The following is an 18410-nucleotide window of genomic DNA, read 5'->3' on the forward strand; positions in this document are numbered from 1 at the left end:
TATAGTATTTGTCAATATATTTATTTTAAAGTTTGTATAATTGAAAATGTAGCTTTTTTCCAATTTAAGAGTGTTCCGTCTCCTTATTACAGGCGCATTGTATACGGAAATAATGACATCGTTGTACAACTCCAAAGTATCGGTGTATTATTATTGTTGGAAGTTTTAAATCCATTTTATATCTTTCAAGTATTTACCGTGGCACTATGGCTTGCGGAAGATTATCTATATTACACTATTGCGATAATATTAATGTCACTATTTGGCATAACAAGCACTATCATTCAAACGCGAAGGGTATGTAAATGTATATAATACGCATTATATCTCTGTAACAAAATTATATATGATTAGCATTGACTTTTAGAATCAACTGAATCTACGGGGTACTGTTGCATCTTCAGTGAATGTACACGTACGCGTACTTCGGAATACTGGTATTTTTGAGAATATTTCTAGTAAGGAATTAGTGCCCGGTGATGTCATAGAATTACCAAAGCATCAAGCGACTCTTGTATGCGATGCAGTATTATTAACGGGGCAGTGCATACTAAACGAATCCATGCTAACGGGTAAAACTACCAAATATCAAATATTAAATCTTTCTTCTCAAAGCTTCTTACAATGAGTTCTTTTTTTTCCGCGTGTATATATATATATATATATATATATATATATAGAAATTTACTCGTTTTAACAACTTTAGGCGAGTCTGTACCAGTAAGAAAAACAGCATTACCATCACGTCACGTATTGTACAATGCTAACGAGTTTACGCATCACACGTTATATAGCGGAACCACTATAATACAAACCAAGTATATACTTCTTTATATTTAGATAATGAAACAAATATATATTAACATGTATTGGATACTGGATATACGATAACTAACAGATGATTCGCGCGCAGATATCACGGAGACCGACCAGTTCTCGCAAAAGTGATCAGAACTGGTTATCTAACTAATAGAGGTGGTTTAATCGCCGCTATATTATATCCACCTCCGGCAGATTTCAAATTTGATAAAGATTCGTATAAATTTATTGGTATTTTGGCATTCATTGCAACTTTGGCAGTTATATACACTGTAGTAACCAAGGTAAATTCTCTTATTTTAAAGTAGATGTAAGACACAAAGTCACTGTTTTCTTAAATTAAGAATTAACAATTGCTAATATAATAATAAATTATTTAGCTTTCGAGAGGAATTACAGCTAGCGATGTAACGATGAAGGCGCTAGATATTATCACGATAGTCATACCACCGGCATTACCAGCCGCGATGACTGTAGGAAAGTTGTATGCTCAAGCTAGATTGAAACACGCGCAAATCTATTGTATTAATAATAAAGTCATAAATGTTTCCGGCAGTATAAACTGTGTATGTTTTGATAAGGTGAGAGAAAGATGAATGGTATATGTAATAAATATGTAAATAGATAGATAGATAGATAGATAGATAGATAGATAGATAGATAGATAGATAGATAGATAGATAGATAGATAGATAGATAGATAGATAGATAGATAGATAAATAAATTGATAGATAGATGAGAGAGAGAGAGAGAGAGAGAGAGAGAGAGAGAGAGAGAGAGAGAGAGAGATGGGAGAAAGAGAAGCAAATTATATGTATATTATAATCACACGTGTGGTTGCGCAGAGCAGATAGGCATCAGTCATCTATGCGATATTGTACATATATGTATATACATAATGTTGACAATAATATACAAGTTTTCTCTCGTTTTTTTTTTTTTTTTTTTTCTCTTTGGCGGCATAGACCGGAACATTAACCGAAGATGGATTGGATATGTGGGGTGTTGTACCATGTACAAACGGCGTTCTCGGCGAAGCTGAGACGGATATATCCAAACTTAGAGATCATCCTCTTTTCAAAGGAATGCTGGTTTGCCATAGTTTAACTCTTATTAATGGAAAACTTTGCGGAGACCCTTTGGACGTAAAGGTAAAAAATATCTGTTCAATTTTTTTCCCTCACGTTCCGTGCTGATCATACCTGATCATACATTGATATCTCGATATAATATAATAAATATATGATATCGTTACGCATTACAGATGTTCGAAAGTACTAAATGGATATTAAAAGAATCGGATTGCATGGACGTAAATAAATATGACGCGGTAGCACCGGTGATTATAAAGCTACCAGAGAATAATTTTACAGAAAATATAAACGAAGAGATGTTAGAAATCGGTATAATACAACAATATCAATTCTTGAGCTCTTTACAACGAATGTCCGTGATCGTACGAGTATTAGGATCGGATGATTTTAGAGCTTACACGAAAGGTTCTCCCGAAATGATAATTAATTTAAGCAAAACGGAAACTGTACCTAAGAACATTTCCTTCGTTTTGGAGCGATACACGAGACAGGGTTACCGCGTAATAGCTATGGGCCGTCGAACGATCTCTGAAAATACTGTGGAGGTAATACACGCGCGCGCGCGCGTGTATGTGTGTGTGTGTGTGTGTGTGTGTGTGCGTGTGTATATATATTATTAATACACATAAAACGTGCATACGTCTCAAAGATAAAACGTACATATACATTTTGAAGAATGCATATGCATACGCAGTGTTGCGCTTAGATAACTTAAAATAATCTAGATATAGATAAGATAAAATATATGCGTCTGTATCTGAGATAAGATTAAGATGATCTTAATTTAAATATATCTAGATAAAAGATAAATTAGTTGAGTGTTTTATCTAGATACTTTTAAGATACTTTAAGAATATTCAAAATTACAATTTATATAAAAATAATACACTTTAGAAAATTATAAAAAATATAAGCATATATTTCAGTTTAATACATTAAAGATTTAGAGTTAAATTACAAATTTTTATTTTTTTAAAACAATAGTTTTTCAAACATATTATCGGATGATATATATAGTGTTATATATATATATATATATATATATATATATATATATATATATATATATATGTGTGTATGTGTGTTATATTTTGTAGATATGATATGATCGAACGAAGAATGAGAAAAATACGGCACCGATTGACATTATCTTAGATATTTTATAAAAGATACTACTTTTTTTTAATCTGAGATACAGATAAAGATGTCATATGCTTTAATTATATAGATAAAAGATAAAATAAACAATAAAGACATCTAGATAAAAATCTAGATAATTTTATTTAGATAACGAAAAACACTGTGCATATGTTACAGGTATCGAAATTATCTCGAGAAGCGATCGAGCAGGATTTGGAATTCTTGGGATTAGTTATTTTAGAAAATCGACTGAAACAACCCACGGCATCGGTCATTACGGAATTGAGAGAAGCCAATATACGCGTAGTGATGATTACGGGTTTGATTAAATAATATATTTCGTAAATTTTTTTTCCGTGATACTATATATTCATATTCACCTAACCGATTTTAACAGATTTAATCTTGGATTTTTAGGAGATAACATCCAGACCGCAATAAGTGTCGCGAAAGAGTGTGGAATACTTTCGATCGAGGAACACGTTGTAGATGTAGTTGCAACTTCAAGAAAGGGAGAGAAAGATCGTCCAAAGATATTCTTCAACGTTCAGTCAATCACTCAATCTTCGAGACGGGTAAAGATGATGAGCCGAATCTTAAATTAAACAGCGGTTCTATTGAAATAATTCTGGCGAAATAAGGTTTACAATTTTAATGCGTATTTTGATTTTTTTTTTTTTTTCGCAGAACTCGCGAGATCAAGCGTTTGCGACATCAACGACGATCCAAGACGTAGAACGCGGTATAGCTAATTGTAATTATAGATTCGCCTTAACGGGCCAAACGTGGCAAGCGCTGCGGGAACATTATCCCGATCTCCTAGATCGTATTTGCGTACGCGGTACGATATTCGCTAGAATGAGCAGCGATCAGAAGCAACAATTGATTATGGAACTTATGCGACTCGGTTACTATGTAGGTATGTATATGTAAGTCAGGAGTAGTGGAAAAAAAAAAGGTAATAAAAATAGGTTACAAAAAAAAATAATAATAAAAGTAAAATGAATACTTATAACAAATATTCACGCAATAATAATGTAAAACGCTATTATATTATACAATGCTCTTTTAGTCATGTGCGGAGATGGTGCTAACGATTGTGGAGCATTAAGGACTGCTCATGTTGGTATATCGCTCTCCGAAGCAGAATCGAGGTAAGAAATATGCGCGCCCGCACGTTATGATGATATTCTTTATTATTATTATTATTATTTTACAATCATCTTTTTTGCTAATCATATTTTCATTATTCATTTACAGCGTGGCTAGTCCCTTCACTTCGAAAGTATCCGATATAAGTTGCGTCCCGAAAGTAATACGAGAAGGACGCGCCGCCTTGATCACGTCGTTTGGAATTTTTAAATTTATGATCGCGTATTCTCTTACCGAATTTCTATCCGTCATAATATTATACTCCATAGATTCAAATTTGACAGATTTACAATTTCTATTTATCGATATTTGCTTAATCGTTAACTTTGCCTTCTTCTTCGGTAAAACTCACGCGTATAAAAAAAAATTATCCAAGACAACGCCGATGTCGAGTCTAATAGGTTTCACTCCCCTTTTGTCTCTAACGATACACATGTTCGTGATGATAGTTTTCCAAGTGATAGCATATTATGCTGTTCAACAATTTTCGTGGTTTACACCGTTTGTACCTACTAGCAATACTAGATACACGTGTTACGAAAACTATTCAGTTTACTGCGTTTCTATATTTCAATACATCACGATGGCAATTATATTTTCACGCGGGAAACCATATAGACGCCCGATATACACCAACAGCGCATTTATGTTTTCTATATTTTTATTAACGCTAATATGTGCGTATATTACAGTTTATCCGGCACCCTGGATAGCGAATGCGTTACAATTAATTTTACCGCCCGTTTACGACTGGAGACTCATTATCCTAGCGCTCGCTATTGCCAATTTTCTCATCTGTTTCTTCGTCGAAAGCATTATAATAGAGCGCATAATCGAGAAGGCTTTTAAGAGAAGAATGTATAAACCGGACAGATCGAAAAAACGATATCTAAAAATAGAATATGAATTGAGGAATTGTGAAAATTGGCCGAAATTCGGTAAACAACATCCAATATTATCTACCCTACGAAAGGAAGATGTACGGAATGTTGTACGTCATAACAATCATTGTCCGACTAATAATATTACGAGTAATCGAATGATGAATGATTTTAACAACTCGAGTCAGTTATCATCGTGTAGAACGGTCAGTAAGGGTTTCGAAAACCTTGGCTTCGTAAACGATCAAGTATCGTATACTTAAGGCGTTTATCTTCGAGAATTACGCACAGCTTTTTCGGAATCAAAACTCATTCGCAGGCAGTATTAGCGTAATAATAACGTACGTATATGTACATGCGACACATATGTATGTGTATATTGGAACCCAGGTAGAATAAAAAGTTACAAAATAATGTCAAAATACCTCAAAATGACAAAAAAAGAAAAAAAAATGATGGAAAAGTGAGTTTCTCTAGTCATATTCTCATTATACGTCATTTTGACATCATTTTACGTTACTTTGATATTATCGTCAGAACATATTTCTGTTCCACTTGGCAATACACGTCGCATATACATTATATGTATATAATATAGTATTCGCATAAAAATATCGCACAATGTACAATATATATTACATATATACATATATGTATATCGCGCTATTAATATAAAATTCGAAAAAAATATCCAATATTTTCGGAAAAAACTTAAAAATTTTTATATATCATTGTTCTGAAAAAACCACGTTCACGCGATAGTACACAGTAGCCAAACTATAGCCAAACTATAGTCGAACAAATTTTTTCCTTCTTTCCATTTACATATATTCCGTCTCATTTCAACGTTATAATATACATTGTATTTAAGTGTGTTTCTATATTACGTATTATACGTATATAATTACTTTATTATGCAAAGTACAAAGTAGAAGGCGCATAGAAAATATGCAAATTATTCTCATATATAATCGTACTCGATACATCTCGTTAGATTTATAAAGATTTATAAAAATATACTTATATTTCATTTGGTACTTTAACTCTTTCAATATCAATGCCGACTATAGTCGGCATTCACGTAACGAGCATCGTCTCTCTTGTTTTTAAGTATCATATGAAATTATATATCGTATTATTAGTTGTCTATTAAGTATTATCGATGATTCTTATTAAAGTTTTATCGTTTTATCGCGTTTCATTGTTTCTATTTAAATTTATTTATTTATTAATTTTAATTCCAAAGTCCGCAGTACAGAGAAAGCTTACTCTCGCGGACACGTGCGCGGAAAGAAGAGGGTCAACAAGTTAATCGAGTTGTTTTAATAATATTATTTAATAGTAAACTTGAGAATCCATAAAGTAAAATAAGTTATAGATTAGAAGTCTGGACTCTTTATCATTGTGCGAACCTACAATGTCAATCTTTTTAGCATTTTCTGTAACAATAAATTTTGAATATATTAATAACAATACGATGATACAATTAATAACATTCTTCGTATTCTTTATTCTTACCGATAATAGCCTCATGTTTTGTTATTAATTCTTTCCGGATCCATTTCTTAAAACGCAAAGCTATCCGACCGATCATTCGAATTGTAACATCATCTATGCTTGGTCTTAGAAGTAAGCTTGGTAAGGTTGTAACAAAATTTTTGAATATTTCTTCTCTAAAAAAAAAAAAAAAAAAAAAAAATGTGACTATAGAATTTGTTAATTATAAACTAGAATATCACATGGATACAATAACCTAATAACCTAAACGATATTAACATAAAAATCTCAGATATTTGCAGAAATATACTTTACTAACAAGAAGAGATTAAATTATCCTATCCTATTACATTTTTTGTTCAAAACAACTTTACCCGTGTAGCTCATTTAAATTGCATTCCAACATAATATCACCAATAATGAGAGATAATTGCGACTGTAGTTCTTTTTCAGGTAGGCGAGAAGACACTTCTACAATCAATTGCAATGTATAGCCCAAGTTAATACAGTTTGCATACCAAACTGAACTTGCCTTTAAAAATAAAGTCTTTAGAAGCTTAGTCAATTGTAGTAATGCAGATGAGTCACACCAATTCTCAATGGTATCTGAAAGAAGGAAATATTGAGATTTTAGATAGAGAAGATGAAACAGTTATATAAAAAAATTCATTTACCATTTAAATATTTCATAACAGATATACAATAGTCTTTAGTAAGCCTAGGAAGTTGTTTATTGTGTTTATTCACAGATGTAAACCATACATGAATCTGAGAAAGTGCTAAATTTTGTTCTAAACATCCTTCGGTAAATGTCATTTGAGAAAAATCTTCTTGACGTTTCTTGGATTCATTAATAAGCTGTTTCATTTTACTGTACGGGAATCTTGATAGAAAATTCTTCATATACATATTGTGAAATGTATCTTTGAACCAATACTTTATATGCTCGGCGCTACAGTCATCGCAGTACAACATATCAATGTACTCGATAATAGATTCTAAAATTTCAATGATATTTTTCAATAATGCAGCTGCTTCGCTGGAAATTATTGTCTCTGTGTAATTTTCAATTTTTTCATCTGGATATACTTCAAGCCAAATGTCAAACATTAACGGCATCAATAAATTTACATATTTTACAAACTCCTCTTTAGATAAAGTTTCTTCAAAATTCTTTTCCGAGCTAAGATCTTTGTCAAAATCAATTTTGCAAATTTCAGTTGAATTATCATTGTAAATGGGAACATATTTAGTATATCTCTTTGCTTCTATAACCATCGTTGAAGAGGTACTCGAGCGCACGCTTGTAGAAAGCTTTTCATAATTCACTATAGAGGTAAATACATTAGCTAAACGTTTCAAGACCTTAATTCTCCATTTGATATTAGTACTCTTAGAATTTAAAGTCGTCGTTAATTGTCTGCCAGGTTTAATTTCACTGTGTAATCTGCATATCATGCCCAAAAAGTTGGGTAAAATTTTATAACTGTCCTTTGCTAATACGCTACCACAACTTTCCACGAGTACATCCAAGAAAAGTAAAGAGTCCTCTTTTATATGTGAATCAATATGCGTCATGGCACAACTCAAGTAAGAAATTAAAATTTCTCGATAGGGTGTCAATTGCTCATTTGAGATAGGGCTAAGAATTAAATTCAATGCATGAAACGAATCTCTTCGTACTTCTTTCTCTTTATCAAGAGACAAAGCTGCAACTCCACGTAATAAAGAACTCAATTGCGAGTGTAGAATTTTTGGAGAGTATCGTAATAAGATGTCTTTCAATTGTCTCAAAGATTCTTCCCTTACTGTCGAATTATGATGCCGAAGACGCGTCAAAAGATCCTGAAAACACAAATTATATATTATAAATTAAATAATTCAGTTTATCATTATTATCAATAATGTTATAATAATATTGTATATAAATGTCGAACACTGCTTTGGGCTAGACAGACTGGAAAATATAATGCCACATCCATCTAACACTCAATAGTTAGACATTCCCTTACTTTAATATTGAGTTTATAAGTGCTGAGAATTTCTGTTTCATCTCGATGTTGTAATTGTTCGCGTATTAAAATTTTCTTTATTTTAAACGACGTATCAGTAATGTTTAAACCTTTTGGTAGCTGATTGATAGATTTTTTAGTCTTTAATTTTGTTTTTGCCTTTTCTGATTTTAGACGTTTCAAACGTCTATGATTTTTAGCCATGATATCAATCGCTCAACGTGTATCCTATTAATCACACATAAATATACACAAGCTACAAAATTTAATCACACATTTGAGGTTAAAATCGATGTAAATCATAGTGTTCCAAAATCCTCCTTCTTTTGCTTTGAATATATTACGGCACTAATCACTGGCTGCGTTCAGCAGAAATAGCAAATCAGCGAACGCTTAGTGATACTTTATTGTGATTGGTTTCTGCACATAGGGCTTTTGTGTCCACAAATTAGAAGGAGACACATAGGCCGGTATCACAGATTTCTATATAATACTAGACTGCTAAGACCGGAGCTGCGTAAAGTTAGCCGAACCACTTTGATTTTTTTATAATTAAAATTAACTAATCGTTTGGTCATCGTTTGTTCATGATTGGTTATCCAATTAAAACGTTTGGTCATTTATCGTTTTTTTTTAATTAAATAATCAAAATTTCGAACTAAAGTTAGGTTATGAACATTTTTATTTTTTGTCCAATCGAGTTAAACAAGACCTTATTCGATGCAGAATCGTTAGGTCATTACGAATAAATTCTTTACAACGTTTGGTCATCCATAGTTTATCCGAAAAATGAAAAAAATCATGTGCGGTAAAATGACGACGGGCGACGTATAGTGACATGGACGTGCGCTGCGGTCACGCGCGCATGCGTTTTAGTAACTTACACAAAATTTTAAATAAATCCTTTTTAATTTTAATAAATACTTTTTATGTTGCTATGCAAGTTGCAAACCCATGTGGAATCGTATATGCATTGCAAAGTACATGCTTAGATGGGAATGCATAGGGGGACGGGGCGAAGCCCCGTCTCCATAAAAATATATAACAAAACTTGAGAGCGTAGAAACTACCAAGGCTGACAGTACTATGTGGAAGTTTCAATGCTATTTTCCTAAGCAAATGCTATTTGACTGAAGCGCTGTTAGGCAAATGGCTCAATGAATCGTGTATCGATGCATTCAGTATTTATTTTGTAAGATTATGAATAAAAAATTATAAATATAGTGTAAGAGTTCGGACATAGGTTGAATTAAAATTTTACATTGAAACTTCTACACAGTACTGTTAGCCTTGGTAGTTTCTACGCTCTCAAGTTTTGTTATATTTTTTTATGGGGACGGGGCTTCGCCCCGTCCCCCTATGCATTCCCATCTAAGCATGTACTTTGCAATGCATATACGATTCCACATGGGTTTGCAACTTGCATAGCTACATTATTAAAAAGGATTTATTTAAAATTAAAAAAGATTTATTTAAAATTTTGTATAAGTTACTAAAACGCATGCGCGCGTGACCGCAGCGCACGTCCATGTCACTATACGTCGCCCGTCGTCATTTTACCGCACATGATTTTTTCATTTTTTGGATAAACTATGGATGACCAAACGTTGTAAAGAATTTTTTCGTGATGACCTAACAATTCTGCATCAAATAAGCTCTTGTTTAACTCGATTGGACGAAAAATAAAAATGTTCGTAACCTAACTTTAGTTCGAAATTTTGATTATTTAATTAAAAAAAAGCGATAAATGACCAAACGTTTTAATTGGATAACCAATCATGAACAAACGATGACCAAACGATTAGTTAATTTTAATTATAAAAAAATCAAAGTGGTTCGGCTAACTTTACGGAGTTTAAAACTGGGTCTACAATACAGTGTAACCAACTACTGATTATTGAAAAGCGCCAGAATCACTTTTTAAAATCGCCTAAATCGCCCAGTCCTCTATGGCAGCGTTCAAAAAGTAGATTTTTTAGATTTAATTTTAATAATATAATAGTAGATTAATTTTTTAGCATTACAGTCGGACCTGTTATCCTACGTTCCTCTTAATCTACGACAAAAAATCTCTCATGCTACGACCGCGAAAAAGGAATTATACCTCCACTCTCAAATTTTTGTCGTAGAATCAGAGGTTTAAGGGGAAGATTCCGGACCAAAAATGTCGTAGGATAAGAGGTCCGACTGTAATTTCTTGAAATTTTTTTTTGTTTATTTATATATATACAGTCGGACCTCTTATCCTACGACCCTCTTATGTTACGAAACCTCTTATCCTACGACAAAAAATCCTCTCATGCTACGACTGCGAAAGGGGAATTATACCCCCACTCCCAAATTTTTGTCGTAGAATCAGAGGTTTAAGGGGAAGATTCCAGACCGTAAATGTCGTAGGATAAGAGGTCTGACTGTATATTGAAATATCGCCTAAACCGCAAAATTACCCAAACAATATCGCCTAAATTGGCGCCTATTGCAAAATCAAAATTTAGAGCGCAAAGTTGCTTTTCATATCGCCTAAATTGCGATTAATCGCCCAAGTTGGCAACACTGCTACAATAACTGTAGTAAACCTTAAGCCGTAAGAAATTAACCAATCACAATTGAGTTTAGAGAAGAATAATGAATATGATTCGTTAATTTCTTACGGCTTAAGTCTTACTACAGCTATTGTAGACCCGGGCTAACTCCTTATGTATAAGGCAGCTCTAATTTTATGTACAAACAAGTATGTATGGCATCCCTTTCTGCGCATGCGCTGTGAAGGCGCGTGTTGCACGCATGTACATACATACTAAATATGATAGACTAGATTAATATAAATAAACATAAGCTTATATAAAAGATATAAAATAACTGCACATTTGTATTCCATAATTTAATATTTATATTTCTTACTTTTTTTTTACTAATATGACATGTGTTTTGACAAGAATTAGAGACCGAAAGCAGGTTAGAAGTATATGTACTGATCATAATGGCGTCAGCACATGTCAGCGTACGCGTAGAAAGGGTCACCTTAGAGCGCGTTCGGGGAGACGCTATTAGCGCTAACAGCGTCGTTCTATCTTTGTTCAACTTTTAATGAGTAACAAAGACAGACCGACACTGTTAGCGCTAATAGTATCTCCCTGAACGCGCCCTTAATATATAAAATTCGAGGACACTTTATATAAGCAAAATCTAGGGAGTTAGCAGTCTAGTATTAAATAGAAGTCTTTGGCCGGTATTTATAGTCTGTTCTTATACATAAGATTATCTTAAGACATGTTTTTAGTTGACTTAAGACTACGTTCGGCCAATCGGATGGCCGAATAAAATTTTAAGACTTTACTTAAGACGAGCTTGAATATAAGAACGGACTATGAATACCGGCCATATATAGGGTGTCTCATAATTCGCGAACCACCCGTCAGATGCAGGTAGAGTAGGTTAAACTGAGTAAAAAAATTATGTACCATTTTGCAATTTTTGCAATAATTAATGAGATATTAATTATGAGAGATCAACCGATCGGCGCCCGGCAGGAGCGCGCGGCACAAAAAAGCCTCCCATTGTTACTTGATACTAGGCGCGCCGACGAAGCGGTGGGAGGAACGCTCTGCACTGACAACCTGAAGAGTCTCACACACACACATATTGGCGCGCCTAGTATCAAGTAACAGTGGGAGGCTTCTTCGTGCCGCGCGCTCCTGCCGGATGCCGATTGGCTGATCTCTTATAATTAATATCTCATTAACTATTGCGAAAATTGCAAAATAGTACATAACTTTTTTACTCAGTTTAACCTACTCTACTTATACCTGATAGGTGGTTCGCGAATTATGGGACATCCTGTATATACAGGGTGTCCCCGAATTGGCGGATCAACTCTCGTGGGTAGATAGAACGTGTTAAACTGAAGAGAAAAATCTTATATCATTTTGCTAAATTTGCAATAATTAATGAGATATAAATTAATAAAGATCGGCCAATACGTGCCAGGATAAGCGCGCGGCACGAAGAAGCCTTCTACTTGTTACTTGATACTAGGCGCGCGGCGATACAGTAGGCGGAGCGCTCTACAAAGGACGTACAAAGGACGTACTTAAAGAGACACGTACAGTGCGTTCTGCGTTTACGTCTTGCCGCGCGCCTAGTATCAAGTAACAACTGGGAGGTTTCTTCGCGCCGCACACTTATACTGGTACGGATTGGCCGATCTTTATTAATTTATATCTTATTAATTATTGCGAATTTAACAAAATGATATAAGATTTTTTTCTTCAGTTTAACACGCTCTATCTACCGACGAGAGTTGATCCGCCAATTCGGGGACACCTTGTGTATATATATATATATATATATATAGCAGTAGAGTTCCTCTAGTAAAGGCCGCCGCACACATTTTTACATAACGCATAATGCATATACATAAGGAATTCGATTGGTTGAATTCCTTATGCATGTGTTTATAGACCAATCAGTTTCCTTATGTATATGCATTATGCGTATGTAAAAGTGTGTGCGGCGGCCCTAAGAGTTAAGACCATAGAGATATTATATATAGAGCACGAGAGGAGCCGAGAACGCGATAGCAAAATAGAAAGAGAACGCTGCATATGGGTTCTTGCTGTCCTTGTCTACCGCGCATGCGCGTTATAAAAATGTTACTCTTTTTATTCTGTGAGCAAAGGAGAGGGGCACTTGTATCAATTTGTGCATGCGCGATAGACAAGGATAGCAAAGGCCCATATGCAGCGTTCTCCTTCTATTTCGCTATCGCATCCACTTACGGGCTAGCATAGCACTCCCGTTCTCTATATATAATATCTCTATGGTTAAGACAATCCGCCATATATATATATATATATATATATATATATATATATATATATATAGCCAAATATCGAAAGTTGTATGCGTGCCATATTTAAATAAATTATTTTACAAGACATCTCTTTATTGGTTATTTTATTGGAATATATATATATATATATATATATATATATATATATATATATACATATATATGTATAAAATACCTTTGTTATACTATGAAGCTTATATTTATTTATGATACTAATTCTCGCGCATGTGTGCGCGTGTGTGTGTGTATCAAGTACAATAGTTTACCTTATATACAATAGTATATAATTATCCAAGATAAAATTACCTAAAAATTGTGCTAAAAAAAATAAAAATGGTATTAGAATAATATGATAATTATATATATTGTTATCAAGGAAATATGAATATAGTTTCCTGCGTTTCGAGTTTACCTCTTACGCGTAGAAGAGTAGTTTTGATAACTTTTTTTAGAAGAGAAAAAGCTTTTCATTAAAATGAGATATTTGTAATTTCTTAATAAATTTTTGTTGTAATTAAACATTGCAATAATTATTAGTAAACAACTAGCGTTTCGTGGCGAGCGATTATAGTCATTCGTAGTATACGAATAGCGTTTCTTGGAGTTACTAATATAGTTGTTCATTGTAACAAAAGGGTTATATTATGCGAATATTTTAGTTATTTAGCTAATTTATTATCAAAATCTATTATAGCCCAGGTAGCAAGCACATGTTATTTTGACGTCGAAAACTGGTCATTTCTGGTTCAATGACGTCACGTGACCAAATAATGTCTAATTTAAACGTCTTTGTGTGACGTCTTAATAACGTAAAAAAAACGTCATAATATCGTGATTTTTAAGTCATTATTATAAGTCGCCTATATACATAAGTACTACTATTTTTTTTTTTTTTTTTTTTTTAACTAAAAAATTATTTAATTTTATATAAAACCTTAAATTATTAAAACAATTTTGTGTATAATTTTGATATTTACAATTATCTATACCTCAGGGCCTTAACATGAATTTTCTCTATAACCTGGGACTTGATCATGACATTTGATTATAAATCTTTTCTCCCAGCATGAACTCGTGAAAAGTTTTATTAACAAATTCGTAAGTCATGTTCGGCTCATATAGTAAGGTATGTAAAGATTAATAAAGCACCATTAACCTAATGGTAAAATACAAAGAGGTATAAATATTATATAAATAAATTATATTAAATAAATAATTTAGGTAAGTCATGTTCGGTTCATATAGTAAGGTTTGTAAAGATGAATAAAGCACCATTAATCTGACGGTAAAATCTAAAGTTGTAAAAATATTAAATGAGTCAAGTTATGGCTTTCCCCCATTTTAAATATTTTTTTTTTTTTAAATTTTATTTTTCAAAATTTGGCCACCTAAAACATGTTTTGAACCATATTTGACTCGTCCCCGGACCTCCCTTCACTGTAATACAAGCGTTTAAAGCGCCCCTTTGGGTTTTTCGCTTATAACTTGGAAGGAGAAGGAGGGGGAGGATTGGGGTCTCAGAGACATCGATTGAGTTTTGGACGGGCTATTACCTCTTGCAAGAACCAACTCTCTACCACGAACCGTTTAGCTTCTGTATACTTGGAGCAAAAAATTGAAAATATTGTTCTACGTCGGTTAAAAAAACCCAAAAATGGTCTCCCCAGTTACTATACCAATCGACTGCAAATGGTCTTAAACGTGTTTTAGACCCCACTTTGTAGACGATTTTTGGAAAATTTTCGTATTTTAATTATCGTTTTTTACAAATTAGGAGTTCTAATTAGTCGCGATTATTAGGGCTCTAAAGGACCTATATTCTTTCCCAAGTACATCTTTGTACGACCCACAGTTTTAAAGTTATGAATTTTTAAAGATTTCTCGTTTATTCATAATTTTAATTATCGTTTCTTGAGATTAAGAGTTCTAATTGATAGCGATCTATAGGGCTCCTCAAGATCTATATTCTCTCACAAGTATGTCTTTGTATGACCCATAGTTTCGAAGTTATGACTTTTCAAAGATTTTTCGTATATTCGTAATTTTAAATATCGTTTCTTAAGATTAAGAGTTCTAATTATTCGTGATCTTTAGGGCTCTAAAAAACCTATAGTCTCTCCCAAGTACGTCTCTGTACGACCCACAGTTTTAAAGTTATGAAATAATACAAAGATGTAGAAATATTACATATAAAAATTATTTAAATAAATTCCTTACGTCAGTCATGTTAAGCTCATATAGTAAGGTATGTAAACATTAATAAAGCACCATTAATTTGACGGCAAAATACAAAGTAGTATAAATATTACATAATTAAATTATTTTGATATTTACCTTACGTCGGTCAGGTTCGGTTCACATAGTAAGGTTTGTTAAGATGAATAAAGAATTATTAACTTTACCGCGAAATACAAAATTGTAGAAATGTCACAGGAATAAATTATTCAAATATTTATTTTACCGAAGTCAAATTTGGCTCATAATATAAGGTTTAAAAAGATGAATAAAGCATAACTAACCTGACCGCAAACAACAAAGTTGTAAAAATGTTACATGAATAAATTATTCAAATATTTATTTTATCGGAGTCAGGTTCGGCTCCAATTATAAGGTATGTAAAGATAAGTATAGCAGTATGAACATGACCGTAATTTAAAATACGATGATAAAATTTTACTTTGTAACTTAAGAACGGTTAGTGTTTTAAGGAAGTGTATAAGAACTAATTTATGTAATTGTATAAGTTGAGTAATATGAGCCGAATCTGACGTCAAAATAATGTATTTTTAATTTTTTTTTTTTTTTTTTTTTTTTTTTTTTATTGTATTTTTCAAAGATTGGCCACTCAAAACACATTTCGGACCAAGTTTGACCTCTCTTCACCGTGATACAAGCGTCCAAAGAGTCCCTTTAGGTTTTTCGCTTATAATTCGCAAGGAGTAGGAGGTGGAGGGTTGGGGTCTCAGAAACAAAAATTGGGTTTTGGACTAGCTATTACCTCCCGCAAGAACCAACTCCCTACCACTAGCCGTTTAGGCTCAAGATCAATTTTTGTCATTTTTTTTATCTTTCGTTTTTTCGAAATTTGGCCACTCGAGACAAATTTCGGACCCGGTTCAAGCCGTCCACGGACTTGCGTTCGCCTAATATAAGCGTCCAAAGTGCCCCTTGGGTTTTTCGCTTATAACTCGCAAGGAGTAAGAGGGGAACGTTGAAGTCTGAGAAACAAAGATTGGGATTTACACTGGCTGTTACCTCCCGCAGGAATTAACCTTCTACCACTAGCCGTTTAGGCTCTGTAAATTTCTATTTCAATTTTTTTTTTTTTTTTTTTTTTTTTTTTTTTTTTTTTTTTATTTCGTTTTTCCAAATTTGGCCACCCGAGACAAATTTCGGACCCAATCCGAGCCGTCCACGGACTCGCATTCGCCTAATATAAGCGTCCAAAGCGCCCCTTTGTGTTTTTTTTTTTTTTTTTTCCCATAACTCAAAAGGGTGAGGAAAAAGAAAATTGGGGTCTGAAAGACATCGATTGGGTTCTGGACTGGCTGTTACCTGCCGCAAGGACCAACCCCTTACCTTTAGCCGTTCAGCCTCCGTATACTAGAAGCGAAAGGTCGAAAATATTCCGTCCCACGCCGGTTCAAAAGAACCCAAAAATGGTCTGCCCAGCTACTATACCAATCGAATGTAAATGGTCCGAAACGCGTTTTGGACCCCACTTTTAAAAACCATTTTTGGACAATTTTTGAAAAATTCGACAATTTTTCTAAGTCCCACGCCGACTTTCAAGAAAACTCAAAATAGGTATCGAAAAAGTATACTCCAATGGACTGCAAATAGTCCATAGTTTCCAAGACAATTTTAGAAAATTATACATAATTTCCCGTCCTGACCGGTCAGGATCGCTACTTGGACACAAATTTGGGTCATTTCTGGCACTTTTTGGCGATCACCAGATATTTTGCCGACCTGACCCTTTCAAAGGTTGGGTTGGGTTGGGTTGGGGTGGGTTGGGGTGGGTTGGGGTGGGTTGGGGTGGGTTGGGGTGGGTTGGGGTGGGCTGGGGTGGGCTGGGGTGGGCTGGGGTGGGCTGGGGTGGGCTGGGGTGGGCTGGGGTGGGCTGGGGTGGGCTGGGGTGGGCTGGGGTGGGCTGGGGTGGGCTGGGGTGGGCTGGGGTGGGCTGGGGTGGGCTGGGGTGGGCTGGGGTGGGCTGGGGTGGGCTGGGGTTAGGTTAGGTTAGGTTAGGTTAGGTTAGGTTAGGTTAGGTTAGGTTAGGTTAGGTTAGGTTAGGTTAGGTTAGGTTAGGTTCCGTTCCGTTCCGTTCCGTTCCGTTCCGTTCCGTTCCGTTCCGTTCCGTTCCGTTCCGTTCCGTTCCGTTCCGTTCCGTTCCGTTCCGTTCCGTTCCGTTCCGTTCCGTTCCCGTTCCGTTCCGTTCCGTTCCGTTCCGTTCCGTTCCGTTCCGTTCCGTTCCGTTCCGTTCCGTTCCGTTCCGTTCCGTTCCGTTCCGTTCCGTTCCGTTCCGTTCCGTTCCGTTCCGTTCCGTTCCGTTCCGTTCCGTTCCGTTCCGTTCCGTTCCGTTCCGTTCCGTTCCGTTCCGTTCCGTTCCGTTCCGTTCCGTTCCGTTCCGTTCCGTTCCGTTCCGTTCCGTTCCGTTCCGTTCCGTTCCGTTCCGTTCCGTTCCGTTCCGTTCCGTTCCGTTCCGTTCCGTTCCGTTTCCGTTCCGTTCCGTTCCGTTCCGTTCCGTTCCGTTCCGTTCCGTTCCGTTCCGTTCCGTTCCGTTCCGTTCCGTTTCCGTTCCGTTCCGTTCCGTTCCGTTCCGTTCCGTTCCGTTCCGTTCCGTTCCGTTCCGTTCCGTTCCGTTCCGTTCCGTTCCGTTCCGTTCCGTTCCGTTCCGTTGGTTCCGTTCCGTTCCGTTCCGTTCCGTTCCGTTCCGTTCCGTTCCGTTCCGTTCCGTTCCGT

The 18410-nt window shown here is 34.9% G+C and overlaps 2 protein-coding genes across 5 annotated transcripts in view; one reads left to right on the forward strand and one right to left on the reverse strand.

The window, feature by feature from the left end:
• Positions 1-5350, forward strand: part of LOC140665726 (polyamine-transporting ATPase 13A3) — an 11357-nt gene extending 6007 nt beyond the window's left edge. For 3 of the 4 annotated variants that reach the window (XM_072892184.1, XM_072892183.1, XM_072892185.1), the window contains 12 exons: positions 93-297; positions 368-572; positions 707-818; positions 914-1103; positions 1200-1400; positions 1786-1971; positions 2085-2459; positions 3232-3373; positions 3472-3629; positions 3742-3973; positions 4127-4208; positions 4315-5350. In XM_072892184.1, coding sequence (XP_072748285.1) covers positions 93-297; positions 368-572; positions 707-818; positions 914-1103; positions 1200-1400; positions 1786-1971; positions 2085-2459; positions 3232-3373; positions 3472-3629; positions 3742-3973; positions 4127-4208; positions 4315-5350 — 3124 coding nt within the window. The remainder of the gene's footprint in view (positions 1-92; positions 298-367; positions 573-706; positions 819-913; positions 1104-1199; positions 1401-1785; positions 1972-2084; positions 2460-3231; positions 3374-3471; positions 3630-3741; positions 3974-4126; positions 4209-4314) is intronic. The other variant, XM_072892186.1, reaches the window with a different exon arrangement.
• LOC140665727 (testis-expressed protein 10) lies at positions 4849-8910 on the reverse strand. The gene is made up of 5 exons (XM_072892187.1): positions 8597-8910; positions 7259-8429; positions 6959-7190; positions 6606-6760; positions 4849-6526 (listed from the first exon to the last, which is right to left on the reverse strand). The coding sequence occupies exons 1-5, from the start codon at positions 8798-8800 to the stop codon at positions 6423-6425; spliced, it is 1866 nt and encodes a 621-aa protein (XP_072748288.1). The 5' UTR covers positions 8801-8910; the 3' UTR covers positions 4849-6422.
• Positions 8911-18410: the final 9500 nt, after the last annotated feature.

The sequence above is a fragment of the Anoplolepis gracilipes genome, chromosome 5 (assembly GCF_047496725.1).
Source record: "Anoplolepis gracilipes chromosome 5, ASM4749672v1, whole genome shotgun sequence".
NCBI classification, from domain to species: domain Eukaryota; kingdom Metazoa; phylum Arthropoda; class Insecta; order Hymenoptera; family Formicidae; genus Anoplolepis; species Anoplolepis gracilipes.